The sequence below is a fragment of the Polypterus senegalus genome, chromosome 8 (assembly GCF_016835505.1).
Source record: "Polypterus senegalus isolate Bchr_013 chromosome 8, ASM1683550v1, whole genome shotgun sequence".
NCBI classification, from domain to species: Eukaryota; Metazoa; Chordata; class Cladistia; order Polypteriformes; family Polypteridae; genus Polypterus; species Polypterus senegalus.
In genome coordinates, this window is record NC_053161.1 from 86,585,701 (window position 1) to 86,612,708 (window position 27,008).

The 27,008-nt window shown below is 35.0% G+C and overlaps 1 protein-coding gene across 1 annotated transcript in view; it reads left to right on the forward strand.

Moving 5' to 3' along the window:
- The window catches only part of LOC120534099 (collagen alpha-1(VII) chain-like), a 171,292-nt gene that overhangs the window by 43,984 nt on the left and 100,300 nt on the right, over positions 1 to 27,008 (forward strand). Inside the window, exons 11-15 of the mRNA XM_039761371.1 lie at positions 9,517 to 9,588; positions 16,434 to 16,469; positions 18,743 to 18,802; positions 22,572 to 22,616; positions 26,480 to 26,515. Of these exons, the coding sequence (XP_039617305.1) occupies positions 9,517 to 9,588; positions 16,434 to 16,469; positions 18,743 to 18,802; positions 22,572 to 22,616; positions 26,480 to 26,515 (249 nt within the window). The remainder of the gene's footprint in view (positions 1 to 9,516; positions 9,589 to 16,433; positions 16,470 to 18,742; positions 18,803 to 22,571; positions 22,617 to 26,479; positions 26,516 to 27,008) is intronic.

Consider the following 27,008-nt stretch of genomic DNA (forward strand, 5'->3'; position numbering starts at 1 on the left):
TCACTATCAATTCTATCTCTTGTGCAGTTTTAGTTCTGCTTGATCTTAGTGCAGCTTTTGACACAATTGACCAGAAAATTCTTTTAAAACACTTGGAAGTGGAAGTTGTTTTGCATGGCCCAGTGTTAAAATGGTTTACCTCCTACCTAAATAATATTCTCAGTCAGAATAGGAAACATTTCCTCATTCTAACCCCTCCTATTAAAGGTGGCATTCCCCTAGGTTCAATTTTAGTGCCTCTTTTATTCTCACTATACATGCTATCTCTTGGATCTATCTTCGAAAAATTTATTTTTTGTATCATTGTTATGCTGTTTTACCCACCAGTTACAGCTGATAGCACCTGCTCTCTGAAGAACCTGTTCAATTGCTTAGATGACATTAAACGCTGGATGGCAAAGAACTTCCTTCAACTAAATTAAATCAAAACTGAAGTAATTATATTTGGAACCCCGATCTCTGTCACTAGCCTTAGCAGCACAATTGATCCACTTTACATAAATTTGCATAATGAGGTTAAAAACCTCTGTGTGTTTTTGGATACTTCATTGAATTTTAATAAGAAGATCAACTGTGTTGTAAAGGGCAGCTTTTATAATCTTACAACTATAGCCAAATTAAAGCCATTTTTGTCACCTAAGGACCTAGAAACAGTTATCCATGCTTTTATCACCTTCTTGGCTTGACTACTGTAATTCCCTGTATATGGGGCTGCCCCGTTCCTCACTTTCTAGACATCAAATGATTCAAAATGCACCTGCTAGATGTTTAACTGGAACAAATGAAAGATAGCATATCACTCCTGTTCTAGCTCATTTGTATTGGTTACCTGTGATATGTAGAGTTGATTTTAAAATTTTATATTCATTTTTAAAGCACAAAATGGATTAGCCCCTCAATACATTTCAAATTTGCCATTTCCGTATTCAGCTCCCCACCCCCCAAAGTCTCTTAGGTCATTCTCACAACAGCTCATGTCAGTTCCTCATTCATGTCTCAAAACCAAAGGCGAGCGGGCTTTCTATGTTGTTGCCACAGGACTTCGGAATACTCTCCCATCCTGCCCTACTACTGATGAGTTTAAATCTGAATTAAAGGCCCACCTTTTTTCTTTTGCTTTCATTTCAGTTTAAGGTTCTTCTAGGAGTTTTGCCAAGTCCACTAATATGTTACTTTTAATCTCATTTTAATTACTAATACCCTCTTCTTTATTTGTTGTTTATCGTATTACATTTACTTTAATTTTTATTACCTTACTTTTTGTATGCACATTTCCGGTTATTTTGCTTATATATTTTAGATTCTAGTATGTTATTTATGTTAATTTATTTATATATTTTACTATATATGTAGTATTTGTTATTCATTTCTTTTTAACTGGAAAGCACTTTGGGTCACTTTTAAATGTGTTATATAAATAAATGACTTGACTTGAAATATGGAACCCATGTGTAAAACACAAAGTGCTATGTTACATTTGCAGAATGTTGTGCTGATTATATTGTTCAATGAATTTTGTTTTACCTATTGTATGTTATTATAAGCTTAATAAAATTAACAAAAAAATGACACTCAATATATTTGCTGAATAAACAGTTCAGAATTAACTGCTTAAATTACCTTGCAAGAAATATCGTTAAACAGCTTTCAAATTTACAGTTGAAGAACACATCAAGTTGTACTTTTAATGTCACGAGTAAACTAAAGTTCTGTGTTTAAAAACTAAATCCAAACACAGCATAAGGCCAAATTGAAAGCCATGATTAATGAGCAACCTACTAAATCGATTAGGGAAGACATAAAAACAATGCAGTAGACATAATTGGCATGTATGCTGAATTGTAACAGTAGCTTATGGTATAACCAAACTTATTTAAGCGCCTCACTTCATACTTCGTGAACAGGGTAAATATTCTTTCTATAGTCTCTTTTCAGGTATTAAGAGACATTTAATACAATGAAAAGAATCATTTTTAGTTAAAGGGGAATTGACGTGAGAAGGTGAGGATGTGGGTTTCTAGAGTGTGCAGCAGTATAGGACTAATACCTCACAGATCCTTCACATGATTACTATCCATGTGAAGTCTGCATATTCTGGTGTACACATGTGTTTTTCCCAGGGACTTTGGTTTTCTTGCCACATCTCCAAAGACATGCAGGTTAATTTAACTGGCAAGGCTGATCTAGCAACTCTAAATTGGAACAGTAAAATGCAGGTTCAAAGAGTATGGCTTTGTTAATGAAATTATTAGCTATACCTACATTTTTCCTACTGCATTATACACTGTACATGTACAGTGATGGCAGCAGGATGAAGTCCCCCACAGCAGTTTGTCGTGATGTTACTTCTGCCAGACCAAGTCCAGAGGTTTGGACATGTAATACATACTAACATACTTAAAAAAGATTTTTTTAAATACTCTGGAATGTCAATCACAACCAAAGCAATTCAGCAAAAACACAAATTACAGCAAGTATTGTAAGTGTAGGCCATAATAAAACAATTATACTAAATATTGAGATGGATGGGGCTTACACTGCTACATTTTGAGAATGCCATATTTACTGTATACACTGAAAAAAGGGAAATGGCAAGTTGTTACATTTACAAAAATGGATTTACTTTATATTACATGTATTGTTTGTGTTCCACTTTTTAACATAACTCCATCATGTTTAATTTATTGAATCTTGTGGGATGTGCAATATACAAATTTCAGTCATTTGGGTAGAAGTCAATATAGTTATATTTAGTCCTCAAGGGAAATTAATATGCACCAAGCGGATTTATCGTCAGCGGAGGTTGGATAACTTGGCGGTAAAGTCATCTGCCTTTCAAAGAAGCAACAGGTTGTGGGTTTGAGTTACTGTCACCAGTTAAGAGGGAAAGGTTAGTAAAATAAAAGTTAAAGAAAAAAAAGAAAAAACACACACACAAGAAATATTCATTAATCACACGACTAACGTTACTCCGTTCTGAGTTTTTCCTTGTATTCTCTTTTAATGTTATATCACACTATGTTCACTAACTACTGTAGCATGTCAGTAAATGTACTATTAAGTTGTCCAGATTTACTCGCTTAGTACAGGTACATTTATGTACTTAAAAAAAAAAAAAACTTCTGACTTTTATTATGGGTCAACAACTTTCAGCATTGCTGTTCATTAGTATTATCATAGCCAGCTAAATACTATTACTACAGGCAAATAAATAATACACCCAAATACAATACAATGTAGTTGCCAAATTTGCTCCTTTGAAAATTTAAAAAAACATTTATAAATATTTTGTGAAAGAAGGCAGCAGTTTTCGCACTTTATATTTTACAAATATTTAACATCCATCCATCCACTGTCTAACCCGCTGAATCCAAATAGGGTCACGGGGGTCTGCCGGAGCCAATCCCAGCCAACACAGGGCACAAGGCAGGAACCAATCCTGGGCAGGGTGCCAACCCACCGCAGTATTTAACATTTATTCTATAATATATACAGTTACATAAATATAAATAGAGTATTATATTATACTGTAAAATACACATTTAGTTATACATTGGTCATGGCATTCTAGCACAGCCAAAGAAGCAGCGTTCTCATGCAACTGTTGTACATTTCTGCTTTTGAATACTAATCTTTTGTATTTTTGTTGGTTAGTATTGTTTTTACCAAATAAAACTAGTGTTGGTATAAGCAAACCTGTTTATTTCTTATGAACAACTATGAACATGAACTATAAAATGATACTGGAACAAGTATTATTGACAACCTAAAAAGGTTATAGCTAAGTAACTCGGTGAGGTGCATTTTTTAAAAAAGTTTATAAAACAATTGTTAAAATATTATGCTTTATCGACATGAGTCATGTTCATTTAACATAACATAATTAATTTAACAGACAATGAAAAAGTTGAATTCATTTTATATAAAAATATCATGTTGTTTCAGGATATATTAATTTAGTGCATTAAGCATCATTAAATTATTTTTGATAAAAACAATTTTATTATGAGTAACTGATGTACATATTTTTTATTTTAATCTGAAATGCCATTTTTTCGTGGTGAACATCAAAAGCTAAAAATTCATAGATGGTGTTTAGATTCTGTGCACTGTTTTAACTATTTTAATGACTTGCACAAATTGCATTATATACTGTTATACTTTATATGTGAATCACAGCCAGATCTTCAAAATGCTAAGAAAATAGTCACTTAGAAAACTGCTTCTCTAGAAATGTACATTTAATATGTCTAGATTAAATATCTAGAAAAGTGCCATTAAGTTAAAACTGCACACCAGAGAAAGTTTAAACACTCTACTTCACTTTCAACTGACCAAAAATGTTTTTCTTTCTTTATCAATTAAAAATGAAAATGAGCCAAAAACATACCAGTGTATAAGTGTTAAAAACAAAAATGGACCAAAAGTTGTGAGTTGTGCTTTTGGCTTAATCTGAAAATAATATTAATTCATAATTCTGTTCTACATTTTATATTTAAATAAGATTTAAAACCATGAAACTGTAACAATAACTGTGCTTTTGCTCACTAGTGATATTTAGGAACATGTACTGTACTTTTTGCACCTAGTTTAGGAGGTTGTGGCTCATTATACTCGGTTCGCAGATTTTGACATGATTAAAGTAATATTATAAGTCCTGGAGACCCCTGTGGGTGCAAGCATCTGTTCCAACCAGTTCCACAATCAGCGAGTCTTTTGACTTCTAATTGATCTCATTGTCTAACTAGCTGGTCTTTTTTTTCTTTCTTTTTTTGTAGTTAGAAAAGAGTAGTAGTGAGATTTACATTCAAAAGAAATGATAATATTTTTCCCACAGTTTTCAGTTCTTAAGTCTCTTTTGCTATTTTCCAATTAATTCACTTTTTATGAAGAAAGTGTACTCCCTTAATTGTATTCTAATAATGACATACCTGCCATTCAGAGTGGGTTCCATCCAGCTAATAAAGACAAAAAGACAAGGCAAAACACATCTTCTTGTTACAGCTACTTAAGAATTAGCTGAAGCTATGAAATGCTTGAATGACAATGTCACTCTTTAGGGGCCAAATTATTAACTCTGTCCTAGCACCGTTCAGGGCATACCTTGTCAATAAATTCAACAACAATAAGTTAAATGGAAGAGACTGCAATTCATAGGTACGTTTAGTGTACTGTAAAAATGTAAGATACACTGTATGATCCACATCAAAGATTCAATGTGACACAGGTTTTCAGTGCTGAAAATGAATCCTGATGATGAAGTGGAACTCACTTTGACACAAACCCAGCTAAGAGACACTTCAGCAACTGTCACGTATCATTAAACATATTAGGAATCCTGTACAAACCCTACACTGTCTATATATACTAACACGCTAAATGTTTTACCTACTTATACTCACACAGAATTCAAGATAGTATGTTATTTAAAAACATTACTGTCTAAAAAACAGCACAAAAGTATCAGAAGTTTATTTGTATTACTATTATAATGTTAATTATTATAATAAAATTTTATGCACCATCTGCTGGTGGCTATGACAATTACAACACATAAATGACAGTAAAGGAAAGTACAGTAATTGGTCAGCCAAAGGAGGCACGTCAAATTATAAAAATGAAAGTTTAGATATGCATATTAAAAATATATAAATACTCAAATGTAGGTTAAAAGTTCTAAGTGCTACTTGTACTTTACGTACCATTTTACGTTTCACTATTAGTTGACATGTTGACATCTTAACATTATACAAAGTTACTGTCTGTTATACCTGTATTTTTATCACTCTTTAATTAATTATTTTTTTTTTTATCAGTATGCTGCTGCTGGAGTATGTGAATTTCCCCTTGGGGATTAATAAAGTATCTATCTATCTATCTATCTATCTATCTATCTATCTATCTATCTATCTATCTATCTATCTATCTATATATATATATATATATATATATATCTTTTAGTGTTTTCTATCTATCTATCTATCTATCTATCTATCTATCTATCTATCTTTTTTTGTTTGTTTGTTTAGTTTGAGGTGAATTGTGCACAGATGCAGCCTTCAAACAAAACAGATATTTGAATATATAGCCAAACAGAATTTGTGGTATGATGAAAAAGAAAAGTTAAACCGGGACACTTCACATGCCTGTAATACATGTATGAAACCCAGACAAAATTGCTTATCTTTACTTAAACACTTTTTAATTAATTCATTACTTTATTTTTCCTCCTTCATTCTGGGTTTTTTGTCCTCAGGACTTGAAGACATAAAGTCAGTACCCGTCTTTATTTTATTTAAATCAAGGCACTGTCAGTCTATCTTTTTCACTAATGAAATAATTTAATGTACTGACTGTTGCAGTGTAATGATGTTTAAATATGTCCTCCTGATTATAATTCTTTATTCAGCCAATAATTTTATTCACAGAAAACGTTAAATATACTACTAAGATAAGAAACAATACATGACAACATTTTAAAACAAACTGTTATAGTGTCAAAAAAGATACAATAAAATAAATAAATCTACTCTCTATATATAAAACCCTAAGCCTAAAAGTGCAACGATTTTATATGACTTTTTATGTCACTTTTTCTGAGCTTATTTTAAAACCTACATACAGTATATATGTTTTGTATCATTCCTTTCAGAATTTATCGAACTTGAAAACAAATGGATTGTTTATTTATCCATCCATCCATCCATTTTCCAACCCACTGAATCCGAACACAGGGTCACGGGGGTCTGCTGGAGCCAATCCCAGCCAACACAGGGCACAAGGCATGAACCAATCCCGGGCAGGGTGCCAACCCACCGCAGGATTTTTGATTTAGTTTCTTATAAATACTCATCAAGCATAGTGGACCTCCGTTTAACAGGAATACTCCAGTTGGTAAAAGAGTAAATATTTTATTCTCATTTCATGATTTTTACTCTGTTAAATAATAATACATTTTTCTTTTACTTATTTATAGAATTTTGTGACTTTGACTCCAATAAATAATCATTTTTCTTTTGTATATTTACAGATTTTACTAATATTCTGGTTGGGCACCGAAAGCGCCAGGGGTGGGGGGCTTCTAAATAAATAAATAAAATGAAGCTGGTGAAAGTTAGATGGAGTGTGGGGAGTCACTCTGGGGAGTGTCAGGTGCTGCAGGTAGAAGCCAGAAGTCGTAGATTAACATTCATGAGTGAACTAGATCAGGATCAGGAGCAGAATGATTTTTGAAAGCAGATCTGTTCTTAGTACACCTGTTGATTAAAAAGCAGAGCACTGGGGTAGAAAAATCAATTTTGTTAAAGACAATGCAAGCTAACAATTCAATATTACAAAAAAATGTATCTGAAAAATACAGCTGTATTGCACACGGTGTCTGAAGTAGCACAAGGCCAAAATTAATGTGAGGTGAAATAAATGGCCATTCTTATCAAATCAAATATCAGTAGTTGTCCATGAAGGGATTTGTACAAAATTGAATCTGCAACAAAATTTGGTGTATCAGTTTGTAAAAAAAATCATAAAATAAATTGTGCTTCACTTCCTGAAATTTGTTGAAATTCACACAAAAAAGCATTTAAATTCTGTCTGGAAGCATTTTCATGCATTAATTTTGTAGGTATCTTCCTGTGTTTTAGTATTTAAATAAGGATCTCTAACAAAAGGAAAATGATGGGAAGTTTCCATGTCCTCAATTAGGGTAAAAGCAAAGAGGCTGACTTGGCAACTGTGACTGTCCATGTAGATCAGAGCCAGATCAAAATCACTTTTATTCAGCAGTACTTAAGGCATAGGAATTTAGTTTGGTAGCTTTGGAGCTGCTTATAACAGAATACAACAATATATAGAAATAACTTAAACAACATACATTGTAAACAGTTGTAGAACAGTGCAGTTGTACAGGAGATGTACAAATGAATGTGTGTATGTGTAAAGTGTGTATGTAATATACATGCATACACATACATGTACAGATACATACACACACACTCACCTTCATATATGAAAGAACACACAAATAAGAGAGGAGGACAAACTAAATGATTGGTTTGCGATGGCTATGGGCATAAATAAGACACGATTTAAGTGTCTACTCCTTTTAGTTTTAATCAATCTAAAACATTTACCAGGGGACCTGCCTAAGATGAGTCAGTGGTGATCCTTCTGACATTATTAATGACACTAGGTGTATACAGGTCTGCAACAGCTGGAAGAACCAATTATTTTCTTACCATATATCACATGATTAAACTGCAATAATTAAAGAGAAAACTTGATAAGCATGATGATTTTAAAAAAAACCTCCACCACTTCTTTATTTTATTGGCAATGACTCGTATTAAAGTGAGTCCTTTGATTTCAAATTCATGGCCATAAACAGTCTTACTGATAGGTGAGCAAGCGACGCAGCTCACAGCATGAGTCAGGACATGCCTGTATTAGTAAAACAACAACAAAAAAAAATAAAACAACACAAGTCACATTTCAATCGACGTTTGCTAATCTGCCTGTATCCATAATAGATTTTATGATAAAAAAATAAATCCGGGTAATGTTCCAATTTGGCTGATTTCCTACATATTTTTACACATTTTTTAGCTATTCACTGAAGTCTTAATAGGTCTGGACTGTTCTCCACTATACTGTAGACAATAATGTGTTCTTAAGTTAACTTATCGATAAACTGATATGTTGTAACAGATTGTGTAATTTCTGAGGAGAATGGGCAAAACTAAAGCATTTCAGCAGCTTTAAACATGCTGTACTTTGTGGGTGTCAACTTTCAATGGATTTTGAAAAGCACTGGCAGAACTTTCTATGCTATAATAACAGAGTTAGTTTGAGCAAATATAGAGAATTCATTTTAATGATTTTTGCCTGCTCAATCACCAGATCTAATTCCAGGGAAGCACTTGTATGATGAGGTGGATGAAACTTTTCAGAGTGCACATATACCATGGGTTTATTTGAAATTACAATAGTGCCAGCTGCAGTTGACATAGACTATGATAGGCATAGACATGACAAGTCCTTCTGATGGCAAGTTTACTATTTGTGAGATATGTCTAATAAAACAGGGACTTCTAAATAATACAAGCAAAGCTTAAACACACAACTCACAAACTAAAAATAAGCAGGAATCAACAGTAGTCCATCATCCTTGATTAAATTTAAAAGTGATGGTATACTCATAAAATAAAAATGTAAGAGAAGAAAATGTTTTCATTGCTTCCTTTTCATTGAGATCAAATCATAATTTTATGCTCTTAAGTATTAATTATATAGTGATTTTAAACAGTCTATTATTCACCTTGTAATCTGGGGAGTTACAAATGAATACATGGCTGCTGGTCAAAATTGTAGTTTCTTGTTTTGAAATTGCTTTTAAGATGATAAACTGTGTTTCAGCAAAAACTTAATTACCACTTACTATGTTACAATTCTTGTTAGTATTCCATAGAAATGGTAAAGCAATCTGAAGTGGCTTTAATTTTTATTATTGTCATTCTTAAGGGAGAGCGTGGCAAAAGAGGGAAGAATGGGTCACCTGGAAGTCCTGGTCTGTCGGGTCTATCGGGGAAAGAGGTAAAGTTTATGTATGTTTTACACAAAAGCTGAAAATGCTGAAGCAGAAGTGAATAATTAATGTGTTGTTTAAGTCAGCATTGTTGTATTATAAATGGATTTAGCATTTTGAGCCTCTTGAGTCAAACTTAACCACAGGGTCATCAGGTCTACACTAGTTTACCATTAGAACAGAAAGTGCTAACTTTCCTAATTTCAGAATTGTTTCACTCTTGACATGTTAGCCTTGATGATTTAGGATGGTGCTGAACAATGTCACAAGGGCACCAAAGCACTCGAAAGCATGTACTCTGTCCTCTTATTACAATTCATTTCTCCTGCTATTTTTCTTGTGAGGGCCAGTTTTTGCTTCATCTGTACCCTGATTGCTTTCTTCTATCATCCCTCTCCTAGTTTGTCTTGTAGTTCAGTGCATCTGGATGTGGCCCACCAGGTTCATGAACAGTGTCTACCAACTGCAATAAGACTTATGAGCAATCAGTAATCTTGACTGGAACATCATATTGTGTCACTTTCACTTACCACTTGCACTTTGTTACTTAAAGGTGTTTGTGCTTATTGGTGTTTTCAGTCTGTGAGGGCATATGCACAAAAGCATTGCAATATACATATTACTTGTACTTATACATATGACAATAAATTATTGAATCCTTGAAATAACACTCTCAGATAAAAGTACACAAATGATGTGGATGAAATGTTGCCATTGTGTTTTGGCAAAGAAAGGGATTACATAATTTTATTGGATAGCCTGAATTTTAACATTATTTTTTATATCTTTATAGATTACATAATTTTTTTTTCTGTTCAGCTTATAATGTATTTGTTTACATTTCATATAAAAACTAAAGAGTTATGAAGTGCATCTATACTAATAAAAGGCAAAGCCCACACTGACTGACTGACTCACTGACTCATCACTAATTCTCCAAGTTCCCATGTGGGTAGAAGGCTGAAATTTGGCAGGCTCATTCCTTACAGCTTCCTTACAAAAGTTGGGCAGGTTTAATTTCGAAATTCTACGCGTAATGGTCATAACTGGAAGGTATATTTCTCCATATACTGTAATGGAGTTGAGCTCGAAAGCCGTGGGGGCGGAGTTTCGTGTGACATCATCACGCCTCCCACGCAATCACGTGAACTGACTGTCAACGCAGTACGTAGAAAACCAGGAAGAGCTCCAAAAAGCTCTGAAGAAAACATGCATTATATAATTGAGAAGGCAGCGAAACAATAATAAGCGAGCGAGTTACATATACAACCATATTCACGAGTGCTGCTACTTCGGAAACAAAGCACGGTGTAAACCTAAAGTTTAAATTAAGTTCATAGACACGCTGCCGCTGGCGTTTGTCATGCCCACAGGTAATGCGGGATACAAGTTTAATGAGAGGACGCTGGATATAAACGAGAGTTTTGATCACTTTGTAACTAAGTTAAAATTGCAGGTAAAAGGCTGTGCTTATGCAAATTCCGAGAGACTGTGTTTGTGGGGGATTGACAGTTAAGGCGGGTGGGGGAGTCACGTCATCATCTCCCCTCCCATTCACCTCATTTCGCTGTGAGCTGAGCTCTGCAGCTAATGCAGTGTAATACGGAAGTGAGTTTGTGACGCTGCTACCAAATACTCACAGAAAAATCCACACGCTGTCTGTAGAGTTTCTCCACACTGAATCCTCCAGGCACTACTTACAAAAGGTTACATTGACAATCATGTTACGTTATTTTTAAAATGTTTCCTTTTCTTAGCACAAGCACAGCTGAGAAGCTTCGATGCATGTGCTCCGTAATGCGTTAAAAAATAATGCATTTAATCACACTTTCAATTCCAAGCAAAGGGGAACTTCTGTCAATGCATGATTTCCTGGTACACCGATTACATTGATCAGCGTTTCCCGATTCATTTTACCCTCACACCCAATTGGTTTGAGAAGAAGTATGAAAAAATATGAGGTTAACAAAGAAAAACAGATCACCAGTTGAATCTTAATGAATAATCGATTCACCATCAATAATTGTTTTGGTAAAGCCATACTCAGTGTAATCCTCCTTACATTTTATAATTTTTCACTAGCCATGATTAAATAAACGGTAAAAAAGTAAGGGCGAAGCAAAGGTGACTTATTCAGGCAGGCAGGCGACGGCTCAATAGCTCGAATTTGGATATAAGTAGGTTCTATTTCGCTTTTACTTTTTTATTGTTCATCTAATGAATACACTGAGTATGGCTTTACCAAAACAATCATTGATCGCGAATAAAGTATCCATTATTCATAAAGCTTCAATTGGTGATCAGTCTTTCTGCGTTAACCGCATATTTTTTCATACGTCTCAAACCAAGGGGATGCGAGGCTAAAATGAATCAGGAAGCACACGTACATACTCAGTGCCTCCCCTCTCGGGAATCGAACCTTGGACGCCAGCGGCGAAGCCTCTACTATTGTGCCACGGCGTGTGGTTTGTCTATTTGAGCGTAGCAGTGTAATTCAGTTTTTGTTAGGCACACTGCATCAGTTCACGTGAGCTGCTGAATATAGTTTTATATGTCACTCGCTCGCTTCTAATTGTTTCGCTGCCTTCTTAATTATATAATGTATGTTTCCTTCAGCAGTTTTTGGAGCTTTTCCTGGTTTTCTATGTACTGCGTGATTACGTGGGAGGCGTGATGATGTCACACGAAACTCCGCCCCCCACGGCTTTCGATCTCAACTCCATTACAGTATATGCAGAAAAATAGCTTCCAGTTATGACCATTACACGTAGAATTTCGAAATGAAATCTGCCCAACTTTTGTAAGGAAGCTGTAAGGAATGAGCTTGCCAAATTTAAGCCTTCTACCTACACGGGAAGTTGGAGAATTAGTGATGAGTCAGTGAGTCAGTGAGTCAGTCAGTCAGTGAGGGCTTTGCCTTTTATTAGTATAGATATATGCCAGCAACACAATCATGTTACGTTATTTTTAAAATTTTTCCTTTTCTTTTTCATAACTTCTTTAACACACTACTTCTCCGCTGCGAAGCGCGGGTATTCTGCTAGTTATATATAAAACCTGCTATTACATAATTATAGAGACTGATGCAATTAACCCAATACCGTCTACTAATATATGCTAGTTGGTCAGATGGTAAGGTGACGAGCCCAAAGCCACAAGTCACAATTTGTCATACACTATTCAGGAATGAGACACCACAAGTAATATTTTATTATTACTAATACGATTTCTCTATTAGCACAAAAGACAGTTTAATTCTTTACTGAATTTGTTTTAGGCAGAATAGTGTTTAACACTGCTGACTCACGGATTTAGCCTTGTTTATGCTTTGTGTGGAGTTTGAATATCCTAGCTCTGTTCACATAGGTTTTCCTCCCTGATCCTCAAAGTCATGCATGTAACCATAGCACCATATGAGGGTAAGGATCAGCGTGAGAGGACCCTGTGATCAACTGGCTTCTGCCTTGGGCATGATGATGCTGCTGGAATCATGTCCAGCCCTTGTGACCCTAAATTTGGATTAATAGAGTGTGAGAATATTATGTTATGATTTGTCTTAAAATAACTTGGAGATGCGTTAAATTAGGTTAATTACTTTAGTTATCTTATATTGCATGCCCCTAGTAAAATCTATTTGCAACTTTCCATTAAAAAAAATTCAATAAAGCAAACACGTTTTTTGTAGTGTTTAGACTTTTCAAAAGTTCTGGAATGATGAATCTGGTGTATAGTAAATAATAATAATATTTGAAGTACAAATGTCATCCAACATACAAAGGTTGTACAGCATAGTAGCAAACAATTAAATATATTACTTAATTCTGCAACAAAGCATGGTTTTACGGAGCTACAGGATTATGTAAAAATTAGGAACACCCTAAATTTATACTTCTTATAAATGTTATTTATATATATAAGCTGAAGATAAATGTGCTCCATTCATGTAAAGCTGCTGATGAAAAATATGTTTTTTTTTATGTAACCTTCTGTTCTATCAATAATTCTAATATATGTTTTGGCAAATTAAATGAGTTTTGCAGTATGTTTTGTTTCTCTAACAGCTTGTGTCTTTCCTATTAATCCTATAAGACCAATGAACTGTGACATGAAAATGAGGATGATATAAACTAGAAAGCCAAAGAAAAAATAACAGTATATTCATTTACAAAAAAGCACCGCCTATCTAATTAAAGCAAATGTATCTGTACAGGACAATATGACAAGAGTTTAAACACGGTATATAAAAATAACTTGTTATAATTATCCTGACTGTAGGATTTCTCATTGAGTTTTTGTGTTTATTTCGTTCACAGATTATTTTTTTATACATACTGTGAAACAAAATCAAAAATAAATAATATCTCAGTAGAGCATATTTTGATTATGATTGTTTTGTGCTTTATCTTGATAAATGGGGAAGTTGGTTGGAAGCTCCTCATCTGTACTTTACAGCTTTCTTAAATGTGTCATTGACTGCTATTGCTAATAGAACTGCTAGAACTAATTACAAACAGAGCTGGGCTATGTCAGGTACAACTTTGAAGGAGGCCTTGTGAAAAGAAGCTTCAAGGCACAATAATCGAATAGTTCTAATGTCCAAGCCTAGCACAGTTTAAAGCATCTTTTAATCTGTCTGCATTTATGTGTGGACTGTACTATGAAAAATATAACACTACTGATATAATACACAAGTTACTTAAAAGAGTAAAAATCCTTATGTTGTGGCCTGCGGGGGGCACACCAGCTCTCCAAACCCGACACAGAGAGATGCAGACACAAGTTTCAGGACACCACAAGTCTTTATTTGGCTGTGGGAAACTCTTCCCAATCATTTCCCACCAACCAGCACAGTTGTAAAACACATCTAAATACAGCACACAGCTATTTCTTTCTGTTTTTCTCTCCATCTGTCACCATATCTTTCCATCCTCCAGTCCTGCTCCAACAAGCTTCATCCTCCTTGTCCAACTGTGACTCCCTGAATGAAGTGAGGCAGTCTCTTTCATGCTGCACCCAGGTGCACTTCGGGTGGCCCATCAGCATGATCTAGAAGTACTCCCAGGTGTGGTGGAAACCCGATGTAGTAGGGCTCCATTGCTCCTAAAGCACTTCATGGTGGCAATCAGCCTGGATCATCAATCATCCAGACAGTGCTGAACTCCAGCTCCCATGTAGGCACTGTGGGAACCTAAGGATTCGTTGCAACCCAGAGGGGCTGCCATCTAGCGCTTTGGAGAAGGTAGTTCCCTGTGCATGTCTGCTCCCCTGATCCCCTTCCATTATGAAGGTGCCCTGGCCAGGAAAGGGGCCTGGTCCAACCGTCCGTCACAATGTACATGAGTAGATAACGATTATAACATACTATAGGATTTAATGATAAATATGCACAGTCACAAACTTTTTGAAAAAAATCCTAACAACAATTTAACATCTGTTATACTCTTGATTCTAATAATTCCCTTAATTAATGACCATTATCAAGTGGAATAATATTAGAATTGTTTGACACAGTTATAGTAATTTGTTTGGCACTTAAGTAGAAATAAAACACATCAGTAAAAAAAAAAATAAAAAAATGAATATGAATAAAGTGTTACATATTGCTAATGTAAAGTCAACGTACTTGTAAATTAAGTACAGTGACTACAGTGACGCATTGCCTCAGAGTTGGTACATATTCAACACTATTTTTATGACAACATGGGAAGGCAAAACATAGCATTTTTTCATGAAAGAGGGTCTTTATAAGAATTCATATATTATTCAGGGTGGTCCAGATCTAATTATGTAGATCCTGATCGTCTGGATGACTTTGATTTATGCAGGGACAATTCCAGTTTGGCACAAAGACAATTCTTCATGTCGTCAGTTCGCACACTTCTCGATGGTCCTGGATTTTTCCGGGTGATTTTCAATGTAATAAACTTAATACGTTATAGCGTAATGAAAATTGCATAATTAGATCTGGACCACCCTATAAATGGGCAAGCATTTATTTCTAAAATTTAATTCAGGGCATCTGGGGGATTTCTGTAGGTGGTGTTGCTTTGAGATTCTTGAGTGAAAAATCCATAACCAGAGGCATAAATGAGCATTTGTGTAACCATGAGGTATTTGTCTAATGGTAACATTACTGTATATATTCCTAAATAAATACAAAACATATTATATGAAGGCATTTTGTTTAGTTGACTCTAATAGTGTATTCGTAAATGCAGCTTTACAATACAAGCAGACATCCATTCCTATTCACTTTTCTACTGGGCTATAGTTCTATTCCTTTTCTAAAAAGCAAATCCCCTTTCTTTTTTTTTGCTTGCTTTAAATTTAATTCACCTTTACTTTGCTCATCTGTTTTTCCTGGTGAATCACACCTGCTACCTTCTTTGAAGTTTTAAGTTAATAATACAGTATATACTGAACACAATGATCACTTGTAGTAGATAGAAATACTGTAGAATTCACTTAGTTTTGAATTGCTCAGGTTATATAAAATACCATTACCGGATTTTTACATTCTTGCACAAAATGAATTCTAATCTGAATACATCAGCTCATGTCTGTATAATTAATAAAAGCAATGTCTTTAACTTATATAGGCCACCTATACAATTGCCAAAATATGAAGCATCATTATGTGACTTAATTAAAGCAGTGTCAGCGTTTTGGGAAAAACCTCAGCTCTTCTTGACTTACTGCCATAAGTGGTTCACACTATATGCTAATCTATAATATGAGAGACAAAAACTGAAAGGACAATATGTTCATACCAGGGTGGATGATTTACAAGATTAATATTAGACTGTGTATTAGGAAAAACTTATTAAATTAGCATCTTTTATATTTTTTATAGGGGTCGCAAGGTACACCTGGCACCAAAGGGGAGAAGGTATGACTGATATTTGACATTATGTAATATTTGAATAGACTTGCTTTAGTATCTTCTGTGATCCTTGACCATAACAAACAGATATTTTAATAAAATGATAGCTTTGAGAACTTTTAGTTTGTGTATTTTGTGAGAAACTGAAATGAGCAGCTTCCTGTAATTGTTTGGATTGGACTGATGTTAAAGTAATTTATTAGAAAAAGGTTTCATAATGAGGATGTTAATGTCCATGAACATTTAAATAATGTTGTCTTTCTTAGGCTATTGAAGGCAATACTTACCACAAAGCATTATTTTTTCTACTAACTAACAGAGGGATTTTGTATTACAATGTGCTTTATAAATAAATGTTATTACACAATAACCAAGGTTATTGGTTCTTGGCAGTCATAGTAGAACAGGGTGCCTAATCCATTATTATTATTATTATTTTTACTACTATTATTACTTTTCTTTTTCCTCTCTTTCAGTTCACTTCCTTCTCTTCAAATTGCCACAGTTAGTAAAGTGAAATATAAAAAGGAAAAAACTGACTTATCAAGAGCCTATTTTTAGACACTTACCCAGTACAATATATATTTCAGTGTTATCAAATGCAAGCCTATGTATGACCCTCTTTTTCTATGTTTTCTCTGGAGGAAAGTATGTCATTTCCCTGGCTTACTCTCATTGACTCCTCCTTAACAATAAAAATCAATAGACATAATAGAGATATAAGTGTAGAACTGGCAAACGTCTGCTGCAAGGAGTGGTCCTTCATGACAATATTTTTGCCAACCCTATTAAATCATTTGAAAAGATTGTGTTGTTATGTGTGGAGGCTGGGCCACATACTAGCCACAGGGCATCCAGTAATTCTGGCAATTATATTTTTAAATGAACTTAGTTATTGCCTACCAGGGGTTTTCACAGTTCCTCACCCTTTTTTTTCAGTCTAGTCTATTTTGGTTTATTACCACTACTCAAATTTGGGGCCAGGCTGATTCTTATTTTATTTATAGTACTAACAGGAGTACTCAGTCCTAGATTTTAGTTTAAAGGCTGCTTTTGAGTTTGGTGAGCCCTGCTAATCATACCAATTCTTCACAATTTTTTGTTGAAGTTTTGAAGTGTGTCATTGGCATTGCCCAGAAAAGCTCATTCTTGCGATGAACAGTGGCATCAACATTTTTTGAAATGCATCAGAGCAAGCGTTGAGCAACTTCATAACGTTCACTCCAATATATCACAATGGGTATGAGGCTTTTTTATTTGTATGCATTCCACTTCTGACACCAAATACAAAAAAGATTAAGTCAGCAAAGAGATCAATTTTAATATTGTCCTACAACAGCACCCGATCCAGTCAGGTACCCAAAACATTTAAATAGTGAAGTCAACTTTTTTGTTGTTGTTAGTAATGACTTAATTTGGGACAAAATAGCTATATTTTCTATTATAGTGCTGGAGAGTGGTGATGTGTTGCACATCGATTAGCAAATGCAAGTACGAATTTCACTGAATTTTGCACACATGAGAATAAAGATCCTATAAACCTATAAACAACAGGATATTGTAGAGGAGGAATTGGAAGCAGCTTTTGACTAGAACTTTAAAGTCCCTTCCAGTCAACCACCTATGGAATGTAAAGATCGGATATTTGTTGGTAAATTTTATCTTCCTTGGGTCATTTTGTGTTACCTCTAGTAATGACAACATTCACAATTAAGATAAGTTTTAATTTAGCACAATGACTGCATGCCAGTTCTAAGTCATTCTCTATATGTACTTTTTAATATAGAATTTTATAATTTTATTTATTAATATTAAATACTATAGATGATTTTAACTGCTGGGAGACCTGGGTTCGCTTCCCAGGTCCTCCCTGCATGGAGTTTGCATGTTATCCCCATGTCTGCGTGGGTTTCTTCTGGGTGCTATGGTTTCCTCCCACAGTCCAAAGACATGCAGGTTAGGTGCATTGATGATTCTAAATTGTCCCTAGTGTGTGTTTGGAGTGTGTGTGTGTGTGTGTGTGCCCTGCGGTGGGCTGGCACCCTGCCGGGGGTATGTTTCCTGCCTTGCACCCTGTGTTGGCTGGGATTGGCTCCAGCAGACCCCTGTGACTCCACAGTTAGGATATAGCAGGCTGGATAATGGATGGATGGATGGATTTTAACTGCATCATTGTGAATACATTGCAACCTTTTTTTAAAAAAACTAATACTCCACAAGCAGCAATTATATATTTTGAATCAAATTGTCCTCTGACACAAATGTACATTCTTTATCAGGGTGAAGCAGGCACTGGTGAACCAGGTGATCGAGGTGTTATGGGACTTCCAGGACGTCGGGTGAGTTTAATGTAAAACAAATATTATTTGAAAGGGAAGGATGGTGTTTATAGATCATCCACATGTTTTGAAATGAAATTATTAGTCACAAACATCAAAACAGAAAATGTACAAAAAATGTCAGAAGATAAAGAAAAATAATGCACAAAAAAGAGAGAAGGAATTTCAAAGGGTGTTTCTTTAAAAAAATAAGGCTACAAGACCACTAATTGGGGGAGGGGGTGGTATATTAAAAATATTTAAAAGCAAATCACGTTTTCTACTTCATTAAGATAACTTTAAATCTAATCTCTCACGCATGAATGTTTTCAAGCGCATTAGAGACTTGTACTACAATAATACATTGACATCATTTAAGTAGATCTCAGAAAAATGCAACTTGCAGTTAATACACTTTTCACTGCTTGCAATATTGCTTGATTTACAGCTCTGTCCTGTTGACTACTAAAGAGATGCTCTTGTAAAATAGTGCCAAAGATACAGGAGCAATGGTTTTAAATTCCACTTCAATTTCCTAAAGCAGCATAGATAGTACGATCTTAGACCCACATTCTCAGAAAGCAAGAGAAAAGTTACTCCCCAAAGAATGCACCCCTCTTCAATATCTTCTCAGCACAAGTTATTAAATTTAAAACAGTACACAATATTCACTGCTGCAAGATCAGACTATCTAGAATAATGGTTCTTAAAGTGGCAGGTCATTTAGAGACAGTACAGTGCTACACTTTAAAAAATAGTCCTGAGCAGCTATTATAATTCTTTCTTTAGTTGAGTGTCTGTCTTATGAACTCTGACTTACAGGAATGAAAAATGACAAGTCAACATGCATGTAAAAATGGCCAAGGTGTCCCCTTGGCAGTTCTCATCCTCAATCAATTGCCTTAGTTTGGGATTTCAATTGAATATCATAATGCATTGCTGAAGCAGAAAAGATATGAGTTCCCATAAATAAAAACGAGTAGATCTTTACAATCAGGCAGTTACTCAACAATGGACTTTTTTTGTTTCAATAATTTAGTCCAATTTGGAAAATCTATTGGAAGTTAATAAGGAAGCACAGAAAAAAATGTCTTAGCTCAGTGATATTTTGGAATATACAATACACGTGATATACAGTACTATATTGTGTCAGGACAATAATAAAAAGAATTGATTTTAATTTTACAGAAAGTTTCTTCTTTTGTATGCTTGCTCACTTAAACTGCACTAGTGAGCAGATAAACAATGAAAGTCATTACACCGCAGCTTTTAAAGTTGATTTTGCAAATGACCAATATTAAGCCATACAAGATATTTAAAAAAATGGGGATGAAAAAGAAAAATGTTGTTCAGTATGAAAGCTGTATGAGAGAAAAATCACAGAGGATGACCCTCTGACCTAGTAATTCTCATCCTTTTTTACTGAGAGGTGCAGCAGTCTGCAAAGCAGAAAATCAGTTTGTTACCTTAGAAAGGCTAAACAGAACATATATGTATACCTGATAATAACTTCAATATTTGTTTAATTTTTTTAGATTAAATCTTTATTAAAAACCACATTAAAAATGCTCTGAGGAATATCACCTTTTTACAATTAGTATTAAGAAAACCAACTCCCTACAATATTTGTTAAATTAAAAAATAAAAAGACCCTCTAAATTTTACTTGAACAGCTTTGTAAATAAAACTGTTAACCTCTGAAACACAGCATATACATATTAGTATGCTTCCTGATGCCATCTAGAGGAGATTAATTCTTTATAGTCAAGAGAAAAGTGAGTAACAGCACAGCAAAGTTTTGATTGCAGATTAATGTCAGAGAGACATACATGCACAAAACCATAACTTAATTCAGCAAATGGCACAGAAAGGAGACTCATTCTGTAAATAATCAGGGTTGCCTGTACCAGTGTCAATAAATATAAGGGTTAACAGGAATCCGAATTACTACTACTGCAGCTCACTTCATCTTTAATAGACTCAGAGAATTAAACCTGTTTAGTCTTAAGCATAGAAAACTGTGTGGGGACCCAATCCAGCTATTTAAAATACTCAAAAGCATCGATAAACTAGATCCAGCAATACTGTTTCAGCTTAAGGGTGAATCACATACTCAAAGACATCAGTGGAAATTAATGGGAAGTGTATTCATAACTGAAGCCAGGAAGCACTTCTTTATGCAAAGAATCGTGGGACTCTGGAACAAACTACCAAGAATGAAGTTGAAGCAGAAACCTCGGCAAACATTAAAAAGAATCTTGATGAGGTATTGGGATAGCTTAGTTAGATAAGCAGACAGACCTTATGGGCTGAATGGTCTCCTCTTGTTTTTCAAATTTCTTATATGTTCTTTTTATATTCTTAATATTCAGAATGTCAGATTTGGATAGACTACCTCTTGATTGTCATCACCTCTCTTCTTTTCCATGCCCCAACTCCTAAATGTCTATCATTTGCATTTCATGATTGTGGTATTTAAGGGAGGAAAACAGATGTTCTGAAACAGTCTAACATACTGATTTGACAGACACGTATTATGAGTCTTCACTTATAATCCAGTGTGCAGAGGAGTGGCCGATTCAAATGTTTTTTAATAAGTGCCAGTAACATTCAGGAGCTTGTCTGGGATCCATGTTCAAGATGGGTGGGCTGCTATATGGACCTTGGGCTTCAGGTTGGGACCCCTTACTCTAACCTGAGCACAAGATACCCCAGCCTTATTCTGTAAATAGAATATTTTATTTTGAATGAATGAAAGATCTTTCTTGTGGGGAAATATGCACATCAATTTAAGGCAGTCATTGGGGTGCACATAATTGGAACAGTACAATTTAAGTGAGAGTGAAAATTTAAAAATCAGGCAAAATGTTGTGCAGCATGAAAGCTGCATGAGAGAAAAATCACAGAGGATGGCCCTCTAGTAACCTAGTAATTCTCATTATTTTTTACTAAGAGGTGCCGTCTGCAAGCTAAGTGGGCTGCACAGTACGAAATCAGTTAATGGAATTATCCAGTATCCAGTATTGTTATTACTATTATTTTCATTTTATTTCCAAAACTTGTAACAGTTGTTCTTTGTCCAGATTTACAGTAAAGTGCTGTATGTTTTTATAGAAAAAAAAAAATCCAATAAAAGAAAAAAAAAAGTTTAGCTTGTGTTTGAATGGCCCCTGCACTTTCACTCCAGCGCAGTGTGAAACTATTCTGAGACACGTTTCACAATGTGGATTTATTGGTTGAAACCCTAGAAGTCGCCTACTGTCCTTTATCCTCCTGTTATGTCCCTTATAAGGACTCTCTTATAATATTTAAACAATATATCTGCGTATATTTTTTATTGTGTCTATATATACAGAGGAGGGAGCACCAAAAAGTAGCCCATGCATGGTAAGAAACCCCACTCAGTATCAGTTGATAGTGCTTCTACAAAATACTGTACATAATTCAAGAACCATACAATACTCCAGCATACTACTGGCTCTGTGATCCATGAACCTAAACCAAGGAGCCCTCTTATCCATACAACAGATTCTGTTTCCAGAATTGGGGATCATACAGAATGAAGTCCTCATAACTGGAAGCATCAAGAATCACAGATTAGTGTGTGACAAAGGTAATGCCAGTGCATACTTCTCGATTTGCAGGCAAATGTTTTGTGAACACCTGGTATTTACCGCGGATAGTATTCAGTAAAAATAGATGCAATATAAAAGAAAGTGTGCCAGTCAGACACTTTAACAAAATATGACCACATTAATAAATATTTCGCTTGCTTTTGTTTGAAATTTAGGGAGAAAAGGGTCAACCTGGGTCTCGTGGACCACCTGGACCAATGGTAAGAAAATATCCATATGAAATAAATAGGGTGTTACTAATAATACATTTAGTTTTTTTATTACATTAATTTACTTAATCAAGAGAAACAAATGTTTACTATATACCATCCATTTATTTATTTCCACTGATTTTTTTAATTGTAAATTGATCTCAACTATTTTTTGTGTTGTTTGTATCAGTAACATGACACATGGCTGTATGTTGATCTTTTGGAATTTGATAGTTGTCACCTCCAAGGGGTGCCACTGAGCCACAAAACACCCAAATAAGTTATTTTTTATTCATATTTTCTTTTTTCAAAGTCCACATCACAGTCTTCAGCCCTCCAGTTGAGATTTGCCCTCTGCCTCCCTACTCTGACTCAACTCTTAAAGCAACATGGCTCCATTTTATGAGATATTTCCTGAGCCATGCATAACAGAAGCACTTCAATGTCATATGGGAGTCTCCCAGGGAGTTGTGTTCCCAACAGCACCCCATGGCAGCACTCAAAGACACTGACAAGTTTGCCTGAGACTTGTAGTTCTGAAGGGCGGCCAGGCTGGGCCCAAACCAGAGGAGCACTACCCCCTCTCATTGGGGGAACTGCTCAGAATCCCTCAGTGCATCCATTATTTTTTTTATCGCGACTGGGATAGGAATCAATAATCATCCTAACCAGGATGCACCTCTTCTCACAGTGTTATTCCATTACGACTTCCTGGCTGGGCAAGGATTCACCTTCAATCCCAGTCGGAATGCCAGTCCATCCATGATGGTACTTACATAGGATTCAGCCATCAACAAAGTGAAAGCTTTGGGAAAAAGATCTTTCAATTAATCTATCAGAAAAGGAGTGGAAAGTAGCAATGCAGAGAATTCACTCGAGCTCCATATGCACAAAGCATACAATTATACAACTCAAAATTATATATCGAGCACATCTGTCTCGACTAAAACTCTCCAAAATGTTTCCAGGGCAAGGTCCAACCTGCTAACGTTGCAACCAAGCCCCAGCCTCACTAGGTCACATGTTCTGGGCCTGCACCAAATTAACATTATTCTGGACAAAAATTTTTAATTACCTCTCAGACAGCCTTGGACTCACAATCCCTCCTAACCCATTAACAGCTGTGTTTGGGGGTCTTCCAGAGGGGCTTAAAGTGGAGAAAGACAAACAAGTTGTGATTGCATTCACTACACTCTTGGCACGCAGACTCATTCTGTTAAACTTGAAGAACCCAAACTCTCCTCTTTTCAGTCAGTGGGAAACCGATGTGTTATATTATTTGAAATTGGAAAAAATCAAATACTCAGTTAGGAGGATCCGTAAAGACTTTTTTCAAAACATGGCAGGATCTAATCAGTAATATTTTAAAATAAGTTCATAAAGCACAGAGAATTTATTAATTTAGGTATGGTTACAAACCTTAAATTTTACGCCATTTAGCTTGCTCTCTCTCTCAGGGGAGGGGATTGATCTGTTCTTAACTCAATTTTTCTTTTTGTAAAAACTTGATTGCTTTGTATGGATTGTAATAAAATTAATAAAAATAAATAAATAAAAAAAAAACCAAAGTGAAAGCTTTCATGCATACTAAGATTTGTGTAAGAATATGAAAATATTTATCCTGCAGTTGTTACAGCAATTCCTGCTTAGCGTTAAATCTTACTTTATACTTGATATCATAATGAATATACTTCTACAGTACAAAACACAATGCACATCTGTTGTATACTTATTTATCCCTGTTATCACTTTGAATATCTAAAAGTATTTATTATATTAATATAGAGAATTATAATCAGTGGATAACTTATGATACTTCAGTACTGTATGATCATTTTTATCACATACTTTCACAGTACCCAGAGCATTATTTTGTGATTGGTTACAGTCTGGAATGAAATAAAGACAGAGAATATCTATTCTTTCCAAGGATTACTCAGTACAGTATACAGTAGCTGAATCTGGTGATCTAATCAAAATATTACAGAAAATACTGTTCCCACTTGCTTTGCATATGAATAAGATGTTCACGTGAATTCACACACTTTGGAATTATGGAAAATTTGGCTATAACATGATTTTCAAAGTGTCAATATTATCAGCTTCATGAAGAAGCCGTTTTTCATTCAAATTAATAACATTCATACATGCAGACACAGTAAGGAGGAGAGAAGGGAGTTTTCTGTAGTGAAGGAGGCAGCACAGACAAGCATAGACTGATGCACTTTAAATCACACATGCTACTGTAAGTTTAATATTCTTTTTAACATAAGTGTTTTTCTTCTGCTTAATGTTTCAGTGTAATTTGTGTTGATGCTCAAAAAAAAGACTTTAATTACGGAGCATGACCCTAATTATTCACATGTCAATCTTTCTTTTCCTTAATGTTAATTTCTCGTTATTGGAATAATGACCGGGGGCCTGTGTATTAGACAATTGACTGTGTAAATTACCTAGGCCGGGGTACTTTACAGGACGTGCTAAGAATCCAGTGCTGCTTCAAAGAAATATAGGCGGACGTTAGGTTATTCCAATGGCAACGTGAAATATCAGATTAAATCAATTAAGCAATGTAGGTATGTCATTTAAAGAACAGAATGGACAAATGATAATTATAAACAGTGACAAAGTAAAACTTGAAGATGAAACTGATTAAACACCTATTTAATTAAGTGGATATGTCCGTTGCTAATAATATGACATTTATAAGCTCATCTGTACAAAAATGTTGGCAATAATGTTCTTTGCTTCAGTTAATGTCAAGTTACTTTGAAAATATGTAAATCCTTTTCAGAATACTGAAGCACAATGACTAAAACATAGGCAATCATAAAGCATAAAGTTAAAACACATTTTTATCAGAGTATACCACTATTTTACAAACATGCTATATGCCCGTGTGCTGTGGAGGCAGGTAAATACTGTATTATTGTCACAGAAAATATTACTGAATTTAAATAACAATAAGCATACAATGTTACAACTAATGTTTTGCCTATTAAAAGACTGGCTGCTGCTATTTCACTGCTAAAGATTGGACAACATAATCCATCCATCCATTATCCAACCTACTATATCCTAACTACAGGGTCACGGGGGTCTGCCAGAGCCAATCCCAGCAAACACAGGGCGCAAGGCAGGAAACTAACCCTGGACAGGGTGCCAGCCCACCACAGGGCACACCCACACACCAAGCACACACTAGGGACAATTTAGAATCGCTAATGCACCTAACCTGCATGTATGTCTTTGGACTGTGGGAGGAATCCCATGCAGACACATGGAGAACATGCAAACTTCACGCAGGGAGGATCCAGGAAGTGAACCTGGGTCTCCTAACTGCAAGGCAGCAGCACTACCACTGTGCCACCCTATGCACACCATAATGTACAGTAAAAATAATTTGCATGATTAGAATACTTTAAACATTTTTTAAGGTAAAGCTTGAAGGCTAACACTTTGAAGCAACATTTTATGCTGTATATTTTAATCCTCCTCCTTTTCTTCTCAAGCTAAACAAAACACATGAAAAACTGATGATGGCAAGTTATTAAAAAAAAAGATTCAAACTCCTTGAAGTGGCAGAATTAATGTAAATTAATAACATAAATTCAATAAGTCATGTAATCATCTGTGTGGCCGCAGTCCATAGGTAAGTGGTTTTCAGATAAAAATGTCTTTGTCGTTAAAGATGTATAAGCAAGTGTTATTTAGCTGTGAAGCCTTTATCGAATAATGCAATTATAACACATCCAAATGAAAGACGTAACTGGTTTTGTTTAATTGAAGGCAAACAATATTCCATAAAAATGTAAGAACTGCAGTGCTTTGTCAAATATAAATAATTTTACATGTTTTCTCTTTTTTGTCAGGGCCTCAAGGGACTTCCAGGAACAAAAGGCTTGAAGGTATGCCATGTTTTGTCCTAATTTATGGCCAATACACATCTTTGTTTGTTAGGAAGAAGGCTACATATACTAAAGAAGAAAGTTGAAATCTCAGTGCATCTTCATGCTCTAGGAAACTCCATTCAAACTCATCTTTAAGGGCAATGACACCAATTGCGCTACAATATTTCAGATTCTCATTTAAACACAGGGATGTGGTCTAGTGAGCTGATTCCCCCAGAGATCTCCCCAGCCATCAAGATCAGAGCTGCTTTTGATTAGTTTATTCCTGGGAGCTTTGAAATTTGCGTCAAAGGTTGAGTCAGGCTCTTGAAAGCCATTTTAATGCATAATATTTTTTAACAATGTAAAAGTAATTGCTTAAAACCTACTTTAAAAACTAACACGCACAAGTTTTGTGACTTTTTTTAAGCATAAGAAGCAGGTAATGTGAATGAAGAGAGACTAGTATGATGAATGATCCATTAATGATTTAAGATTGTACATTTCAAAA